The sequence below is a fragment of the Prionailurus bengalensis genome, chromosome F2, assembly GCF_016509475.1.
Source record: "Prionailurus bengalensis isolate Pbe53 chromosome F2, Fcat_Pben_1.1_paternal_pri, whole genome shotgun sequence".
Lineage (NCBI taxonomy): Eukaryota > Metazoa > Chordata > Mammalia > Carnivora > Felidae > Prionailurus > Prionailurus bengalensis.
In genome coordinates, this window is record NC_057353.1 from 12,821,305 (window position 1) to 12,831,489 (window position 10,185).

The 10,185-nt window shown below is 42.3% G+C and overlaps 1 protein-coding gene across 3 annotated transcripts in view; it reads right to left on the reverse strand.

Annotated features, from left to right (window-relative positions):
* ASPH (aspartate beta-hydroxylase) overlaps positions 1-9,765 on the reverse strand; it is a 222,555-nt gene extending 212,790 nt beyond the window's left edge. For 2 of the 3 annotated variants that reach the window (XM_043601138.1, XM_043601137.1), the window contains exon 1: positions 9,189-9,765. In XM_043601138.1, coding sequence (XP_043457073.1) covers positions 9,189-9,327 — 139 coding nt within the window. In that variant the 5' untranslated portion in view covers positions 9,328-9,765. The remainder of the gene's footprint in view (positions 1-9,188) is intronic. The other variant, XM_043601139.1, reaches the window with a different exon arrangement.
* Between the last annotated feature and the right edge of the window lie 420 nt (positions 9,766-10,185).

Consider the following 10,185-nt stretch of genomic DNA (forward strand, 5'->3'; position numbering starts at 1 on the left):
GCACTGTAAAATCTAGGTGGTAGAGTCCTTGTACAATTCTTGTAACTTGGGTGCACAATCTAAAGGTTTGACGATAAAATATTGGTTTAAAAAATAAAAATATATGAAATACCCAGGCTAAATGTAAAGATGTATATAAGTTTTGGATAAGATTATAAAAATGAATTATAAGGCTTAAATAAATAGGAAATTATACCACGTTCATGCAGAGAAAGACCTGGTATTCTAAATGTATATTTGCCTCAAATTGGTTTTTTTTTCAAAAATTTTTGTAATGTTTATTTATTTTTGAGAGAAACACAGAGAGAGAGAGAGCATGAGCAGGGGAGGGGCAGAGAAAGAGGGAGACAGAATCTGAAGTAGGTTCCAGGCTCTGAGCTGTCAGCACAGAGCCCCATGCAGGGCTCGAACCCAGGAAACACGAGATCATTATCTGAGCCGCAGTCAGACGCTTAACTGACTGAGTTACCCAGGCGCCCTGCCTCAAGTTGTGCTATAAATTCAATACAATTCCAGTCAAAATCCTGAAGCATTTCTCATGAAACTTACTTAATAAGCCGATGCTAAAAGGTATTGTCACGGTCACAGAAAGGTCCCAATAAAAAGCAAGGACAATGGTATAAAGACGAGGCAGAGCACGTGTCTGATCAGATACACTACAGAGTGGCTCAGTGATGTACTGCTCCTACACACTGGGAATAAAACGGAGCCACACAGATTTACACACAAAACGGGATACTGCAGATTAGCGTAGAAGACACTTCAACTGATGGTGCAGAAAATTTTCATCATCCGTTTTTTAAAAAATATTGAATCAGACCTCTACCTCACAACATACACAATAAATCTATACTTGGTAGTTTAGAGATCTAAATGTGAAAAGACAAAACTTAAGACATTTTTAGAATAAGAGAATGTTTATGATCCCTGTGTTAGAAAGGATGTCTTAAAGCACAAAGGTACAAACCATAAAGTAAAAATGATATTCTTAATACATTAAAGTCTTAAAATTCTGTTTGACAAAATATACTATAGAAAATGACAAGACAAATAATCAGATTGGGAGAAGTAATCAAAAGGTTTGGGATACAGAAAAGAAATTCTACAAATCGAAATAAAAAATACAAAACAAAACAAAGAAAAACAATACCAACAAAACACCAGAAAAATAGACAAACTATATGAACAGGAATTCACAGAAAAGGAAACACAAATCGCCGTTCTCTGGAGCAATCTCACTGTGGATCAAGTAAATGCACAAAATAACTGCACAAAGTAAATGCACAAAGTAAAACCGCAAAATAACTACTTCGTACCCACTAAACGTACAAATATTAAACCTCACCAAGTGTTGGTAACGTGGTTGCAGCAAAAAGGAACTGTATCCTCGGCGAGTGGGAGTGTGAACAGATACTACCACTTAGATGGCAGGAGCTAGTTGAGTTTAATATACTCATTTTTATGACCAAAAATCCCAATCTAGAAAAACACTCAGACATATACACATATACACAAGGGGATGGGTAGCTACAAGAATGTTCAGAGCAGTAGTGTCTGAAAAAAGAAAACTACAGAAAAGAAGGAAAGTGGTCTTTGACAGCAGGATGGCTGAATACAAACCGGCACATTCATACGGGGAGGAGCTATACACACGAAACAAAGGGCCAGATTTGGTAGAATTCCAAACAAATGGTGCCAATCTAGTATGCCAAGTAGGAGCCTATTCACAAAACTTTTCACATGTGCTAAACAAATTTACATTTGTACATGCTATATATGTGTGTGTATATATACACATGTATATATACTTCTTTTTTTTTACTTTTTTTTTCAACGTTTATTTATTTTTGGGACAGAGAGAGACAGAGCATGAACGGGGGAGGGGCAGAGAGAGAGGGAGACACAGAATCGGAAACAGGCTTCAGGCTCTGAGCCATCAGCCCAGAGCCTGACGCGGGGCTCGAACTCACGGACCGCGAGATCGTGACCTGGCTGAAGTCGGACGCTTAACCGACTGCACCACCCAGGCGCCCCAACTTCTTAAGCAGTTTTTATGTACGGCTTTTAACGATGGGTATATCTACACAAATGGATGCATAGTATATAATGTCCAACATGACCTTATATTACACATTTATCTTCATGCCTATATATTATACATTATAAAGAAATACAGGAAAATAATTGTCACAAAATGTGTAAGAGTGGCTGGGAAGGGATAACACAGGAGAGGAGAAACCGAGAACTTGGTAACATTTTATTTCTTCACCTGGATAGTGGATATATCCCACTGCATTACTCTTTATACCTATTTATAGGTCTTAAAACATGCAATATTTCAGAGAGAGAGTTTTAAAGAACAGTACATAGAAATATGTGAATTCTAGAAGTTAGCGAGATGGCTCACTGACAAAAAGGATGAATTAATTTATAGAACTCAGTAAGTGACGATCATTCGAAGCAACTTGATTCAAAGAATGGAAAAGTGAAGTTACATGTTAGATACACTTTCAACAAATATTTACAACACAGATTTTTATTAACTGCTCCTAGATAAAATTTACATGTGAACCTGAGGCCAAAGGGCTTTCCGGTATAAGTTTTCAGGAAAAGTGAAATATAAGACAGCGTGAAAAATGAGGAGGAGGGGAGGGAATTATGTATATCAGTGACATGATAAACGAGAAACAGAAGTTAGGGGCACCTAGGTGGCTCAGTCAAGCGTCTGACTCTTGATCGCAGCTCAGGTCATGATCTCATGGTTTGTGAGTTCGAGCCTTATGTTGGGCTCTGCACTGACAGTGTGGAACCCTGCTTGGGATTCTCTCTCTCCCTTCTCCCTCTGCCCCTCCCTCACTCACACTCTCTCCTTCTCTCTCTCAAAATAAACAAATAAATTCATTTTTTTCCCTTAAGAAACAAGCGAGAAAGCATAACATCAAAACAACACCGAGTTTACACCATACTGGTTATTTATCAAACAATATTCTCTCACTTTAAAATGAAGGCTGGCTTCCGTACAGAATGAGTCACTGGGTTAAATGTGCAGGCACATTTGTGGGAGAGAAGTGCTGGCATTTCTCCAAGTACTGCAATAGTGCTTTCCACTCTGCTTTAACTAGACACCCCTCCTCCACCACCCTAGCCCCACTTGACTCACCACCCCCATCTGCTTTAGAGCACAGAGAGCATCTATGGCAGATGATGACAGTTCCACTACAGCCAGAATGACTAGGCAAAGCCACCTGGATCTCACAGGGAGCCAAAGACCAGCCCAAATCCTTCAAAAGTTCTGATTCGCTATTTTTTTTAAAGATTTATTCACCAAGTAAATTCAAAACTTCCTGAGTCTAACAGCTTAAGTGTAGCAAATGTGTCCTCAAGTGTCATCAATCTGATGAGAACTAAACTGCATTCAGTGATTTCCCAGTAAAAGATAACATCAGCCAAAGGTAACTAAGACACACCCCTGAAAAACAAATACAAAATGCAGACCAAATGCCTGAAGCTCCCTCACTGCAGGAGAATCAAATTTAAGAAAAATAAATAAGTAATGAATGAATGACAAGAAAATACCATCTTGGCTCCCAGCACTACTAGAAGAACGAGAAAGGTTAAAGCACGGGACTCCAGAATATATGCCTACAGTTGACACACAGAGAACAAAGAAATGAACATCGAGTCTTGTAGCAGACATGGCCAGAACTGTAGGACCGGGGCCGAACCAGACACGAATCCACCCAGACAGACTCACACTCCTGCGGGAGAGCTGAGCAGATACTGCGGCAGCAGATACTGAAACATGACAGTGAACCCAAGCACCCCCATATCTCCCGACAGGTGACTGATGCTTTTTCCCCAGAGACTGGAGTAAATTGTAGAGGGGCTCTAAATACATTCCAGTTTTATTAAAGGGAAGTTAACTAAAAACTTTTTTTTCTGTATCTTAGTACAAAAGATACTTAGTACAAGATACAAGATCTTAGTACTAAGATACTTAGTACAAAATGAAATCAAACTACTTAGGAGATGCAGAAGTCTCTAAGACACAAAGTTGCATATTTTCATATTAAAAAACAGTGTGCTGGAGTAGCGTCAAAAGACTAAAATGTATCCGAGCTCCAGTATAATAAAAGAATGTAACACATCTCCACGGGATTGGAGAGTAAATCAGCAAGTCGAAGGTTGCTGTGCAAAGAGCATACTTTCACCCTCAGAGACAGAAAACAATGTGTCAGGTGATACTCCAAGCCACAGCATAAACACTATTGCTAGGACAGCCATCCTACTTAAATGTGCTAACAGAACATATTAGAAAATGATTTCTTTTTCAATCATAAAAAAATGCAAGCACGCAATGACCTGCTTAGCTCTGCAGCCTTATATTGACCACCCTTACCACTAGAGACACTTTAATGAATGTATCTGAGAAACACAAAGGCACAGAAGATTGGTTTGAGGGCTTTTACAACTATGAAATGAAAGGAGAGAAGAATTCTTCCCATCTGGAGAGACGGAGATAAGAGATTCTGAGAGAGACTAGCTATACAGGTCTTAAATGGACATAAATCCAGGTTAATAGACTCCCAACGTACATTCCTTTCTAGAGAAAAAAGAAAAAAAAAAGTTACTTATTCTACTGGGATCAGCGAGCTCAGGGGTTAAACTTCTGTACTAACTAAAAATAAGATAGACAAACCACTTGAGCTTTTTACCAAGTTACTTTGTTGCTAATTAGCAGAAAATGAAAACTTCTCCTTTTCTAGTAATCTCTCTGCCACAAGGGATTTTAAAGAAGACTAAAATAGACCTCTCTCCTTTTACTTCCTACAGGTTAATATGTTTGTTCTTTTAAAAATGTGTTCAAGAATTCCCTCAGAACATCTTTTAGTACTTGGTTTCATATGATCTGACCAGGCTGAACAGAATGCTGTGCAACTGGACACAAACTAGCACCCAGTTCTTGCAGGAGAAGAGTTACGGCCTTGCTATCTTTTCATCCCAGAATGACTAAGGGAGGGTTAAGCAACTGGCCCTAACTGATAACATTTGGATAAAGAAAGGGAATTTCATGAAGGCCTCTGAATTCAAGGGAGCCAGAATGCAATCAGCAATGTGTCTATGTTAACTGAGTAGTCCAAGAGATACAGAAAGAAAGAACGAAAGAAAGAATGAAAGAAAGAAGAAAGAGCAAATTTCTAAATGATTAGTATCCATCAAGTGAATCTGTGAATGCATACATTTTACAGATAATACACGAATGCACTTAATTCTAAGATAAGCTAAATACTGCCACTAGCAGCCAACTCTAACTACTGAATTTCAAAATCTGTTAGAGACCTTGAGTTCAATGGCTACTAGTCTTTAAGTTGCTGTCCATCAATACTTCTGAATATGTACAGAACTGACTAAATGAAAAACTAAGCGGTGTTATATAATCTGAAACTTCAAACTGAAAGAGCAAAACATATTCTACAGTGACATCTACCGGTAAAGGGTAATGTACTAGCCTGACACGACTAGACAAACAGATGTTTACATCCCTCTAGCATGTTACAAGAAGCTACAGGGAAAGACTTAATGATCCTCAAAAAGGAAAAGCTAACCAAACAAAAACACTACAGGTACCAGTGTCTGTAAGCTACAAACTAAGCCCAAAAGGTCATCGTGATCCTTCCTAACCAAAAATGTTCCAATCAATAAATCTGAAATAGGTTTCCCCTGGCCCCAACTGGCAAGTTAAACTTTTATATGCCAGTTAAAGGTAGTATCTCCACTTTGCTCATGTTTATTTTATATTTTAAAGAGTAAAACTGAAAAGGTAAAATTGAGCTCTGTATGAAACTAGACATTTTATTAGTTTTCAATTTAAGTCGAAGATGTCTGAAAAGCAGACAGTTGCTTTAAAAACTCTGCTCTATAGACCCCTACGTCCTAAACATTGCTTGTCAATAAAATCTGCTCTATAAACCCCCTACGTCCTAAACGTCACTCGTCAATTAAAAATCTGCTCTGTAAACCCCTATGTCCTAAACATCACTTGTCAACAAAATGATCACAAAGAAAGAGAGAAGGCCAGAGAATCACTTTTTCCCTCAAGTGCATGTTTCGAAGTCCTCCCCCCATACTTTTATACAAAAATTGAAGAAACAATGTTTAATGTGACCAATGTCATCAACTTGAGACTGTCAATGCAAAACATCTCAAAAACTTACTATTTGAGCCCATGTACTCCTTCTCAAATTAAGATTTTAAATGAACTATTTCAAATACAATTTTAGTCAAATTCAATTGGTGATGTGAAAAAAAAGCATTTATTAGATAAACTATTGTAGTATGCCACAGACACAGCCAGAAAGGAAGAGATGATCTGCAGAAGGAAATGGATGGTCTATTTCAACTCTAAAATTCCCATAAAATCTCCCAAATTAGAGGACCCACAATTCGAGTACCATGGTCTAGTGAACGAATGACAGAAAACTTGAGTTCTAGCCTTGGATCTTCCATTAACTAGCTGGGTTTCCAAGACCCACGCAACCTTTAATGAATTATACAACTTTTATGGAAATTAATTTCCTCATCTATAAAGTTAGAGAAGGGAACTGAATGGGCTTTACAGTAATGCCACTGCTAAAGTTTCTTCAGCTTCTATGATTTCCCCAGCAGATGAGAACAGTTTGAGAATCCACGGCTATACCTCAGTGACTCAATAAACACGGCAACAAAAAGGAAGTGGGCTTAATGTTTCAGGTATAACCTGCTGTAAGCAAACAATAAACAGGATCACACTTTCACACTGTAGTATAACTGCTTAAGGCTGAAAGAATCCTTGTTTCCATCTCCAGTGGTTCTACCTGGCCCACAGTCAGAAGTCTGTATTAACTACAAAATATGGTTACAGAAAAAGAATACTCCTCACATAACATGCAAGACCCCCAATATCAACTTTTTAAATGTTTTGTGTTTTGTTTCTGTAATATAGTTACTTTTCTCTTTTACATATTCTTTTTTACATACCAGGTCTTTCCATGACAATTATGAAATCAGTGTGAACAATGCTTAAAAGGCTACATAGCCTCAAATATGAACAGGGCTGGCTCTTAAATATTTGAATATGAAAGTCAGAATATATTAACTTAGGTCGTAACATTTCCTAAACTTATTATCTGTCTGTTAAAACTCACTCAGTGGGGTGCCTGGGTGGCTCAGTCGGTTAAGCGTCTTGGTTTCAGCTCAGGTCAGGATCTCAGGGTTCGTGAGTTCGAGCCCCACGTCAGGCTCTGTGCTGACAGCGCAGAGCCTCCTTGGGATTCTCTCTCTCTCTCCCTCTCTCTCTCTCAAAATAAATAAATTAAAAAAAAAAATAAAACTGGTTCAGTTATTGAACCAGTAGAGGTGGGAACACAATATACATTCCCCAGTACTAATTCTAACCCAGTAATAGTCTATCTACAGTCACTTCCTCAGATGCAATCAGCCCTCTCTACCCATGAGTCTGAAGGGTAAAATGGAACAAAGATGTGCTTCGCTTGTAAACAGCTACAGAAAACTTCTGACAACAGTGAACATTAACAATTAACAACTAACAGTCTTGTTCATCAGTGCTACTGCTTGGTGTTTAGGCTCTTCTCATTTGGAAATTTTTTCATGGGTAGCCAAAGCCACCCGGGACCGTTCATCTACTCTTCTGCCCATCTAAGCACTGGCCGGCATTTAAGGACAAGTGACAATGGAACACAAACTTATGTCAAAAGTGAATTAATATGCTTTCTTTTTAATTTTTTTTATTTTAGAGAGAGAGAGAGAGCACACACAGGAGCAGGGGACAGGCAGAAGGAGACAGGCAGAGAGAGAGAGAGAGGAGAGAGGTTGAGAGAGGGAGAGGGAGACAATCTTAAATAGTTTCTACAACCCTGGGATCATGACCTGAGCTAAAATCAAGAGTCTGACTCAACCAACGGAGCCACCCAGGTCCCCCTAATATGCTTTCTTTGAACTTCAAATTGTGCGTATCTTTTTCCATTTACAATACAAGCATTAGCTTTTAGAGTCTAAGTTTGTGCAATGACTTTAACTGCATTACGTTCACCATTTAAATTTATTCATTCACTCATTAATTAAATATTTATTGAGCATCTATTACGGTCCGGAACTATTCTAGGAGTTGGGAATAGGAATGAACAAGAGGAGGCGGTAAGACAGGAAGACAATACACAGGAAAATAAGATACTTTCACAAAGTGGTAAGTGCTATTTAAAAAATAATTCTTTGAAGCATGACTATAGTCATCTGATTTATTTTCTTTACGTATGAGACGATTATGTGTAGACCTCAGAAACAAAAAGTCTAAATCATTTCAAAACGGTCATCTGCTCGCAGTCCTACACATGTGTATTGCAGTTTCAAAATCCTAAGTGAGTCAAGGAAGTATAAAAGAAACTGAGAACCACTGAAATATGAGATGAAACAGATTTAAAACATCTGCACTGTTCTCTTTGCTGGGTAAGCACATGGAGGAAAAAAGGTGAATACCCAACATATTTTTTTAAAGAAAGAGAAGACAAAGTGAAAAAATAGCAAAGTTCACCCGGTATTCTACGATACGTTAAAGGCAACTACAACGCATGTTAAGAAAGCTACATAAAGGCAAAAATATTGAAAATAATTTGCAAGTACATTCAAATCACTCCCTCCCCCCACCCCCCGCCTACACACACACACACACACACACACACACACACAGGAGTATTATTCTTTGAGCTGCTCTTAAAAGCTGCTGGTTTGGCAGGAACTTATTTTCTCCGACTTTGGCTCGTGTCCAAACTCTCCAAAATGTGCAAGGCAAAAAGGTAGACTGGCTCCCTCACTCCCATCTTTCATTCCACGCAAAGCCAAGCAAGAGCAGATCAATCACCTCCCTCCCGGCGGCGCCCTGCAGGTGAGGGGTCAGCCGGGAAGGGGCTCCCCGGCGCGACCAACCCAAGGCCGCGGACCCAGCTCCGCCCGGCCCCTCGGGTTCGCCCGCCTGCCCACCGGGCGCGGCCTCCGCCCCGCGCCAAAAGGAGGAGCGACGGGGAGGATGGAGGAGATGCACGGCGGGATCCGGGGAACTGGAACCGCAGCTCCCGCCGCCCGGGCCCCTCCTCCCAGGGGGCCCCACTCGCCCTCCCCGGCACGCCTCCTCTGACCTCTCCGGGCCCCCGGGCTGCTACTGCTGCCGCCGCTGGTGCCTGCGCCCGGGCTGCCGCTGCCGGAGCCACTGCTGCTGCTGCTGCTGCCGCTGCTGCTGTTGCCGCCGCCGCCCTTGGCATTCTTGCGCGGGGCCATTGCGCGCACTACTGAAACGGGTGAGGGGTGGGGGGCTCCCTCAGTGGGCCGGGACACCAGAGGCGCGGGGGCCGCTGACGGCGGCCGGCGCTGCAGCGGGTGCGGGCCGCCGCTCCTGCAGCTGCGCCTGGGTCTCGGCACCGCCCGCCGCGCCTCCGAGGACTTTCGCCCGCGTGCCGGCTGCGCGCGCCCAGCACTCGCGTGCGCCGAACCTGTGACTCCTTCCCCAGGCGAGAGCGCGCGGCTCACAGGCCCACCTCGGTCACGCCCCTTCCCGCCCGAGCCCCGCCTCCTCCCCGCCTCGGGGAGGCTGAGTGACGGGGGTACCAGCCAATCACAACGGCTTCTGCGAAAGGGTGGGACCCTGCCGTGCTTCCCCGCCCCCTGCGGACTTGGGGCTGTTCTGGAGCGTCGCAGCCGCCTGTGAGCGCGAGCCGCCTTCGACTTTCCAGGCTGTCTGGGTCCTTTGGAACGTGGCAAACGTGGAAGCCAAGAGGGCTCTCGCGAGCGTTGGCGGACCCTGTAAGATCGGGATGGATGGGGCGGGGCGAGGAGGCGGGGACGGCGGACACGTGTGCTGCGTTCACACCCAGCGCGCGGCCTCCAGGCCCTGCTCTGCGAATTTTGTTCACGTCCCACTTGACTGTACGCCCGGACACCCAGGAATGCAGTCCCGCTTCTTGCGAAAGAGTTGTTTCCTGTCAGTGGTAGTATTAAGCCATTTTTGAAACGGTGATGTTAGGAGTAGTTCGATGCCTACGTCACAGGTGACTGATCGGTTGGGTTTTAAAGCAGGACTTCAATTTGTGCCATCGGTATTTTCAGAGACTCTTAGTTAAGGGCGCAAGTGTAGATGTG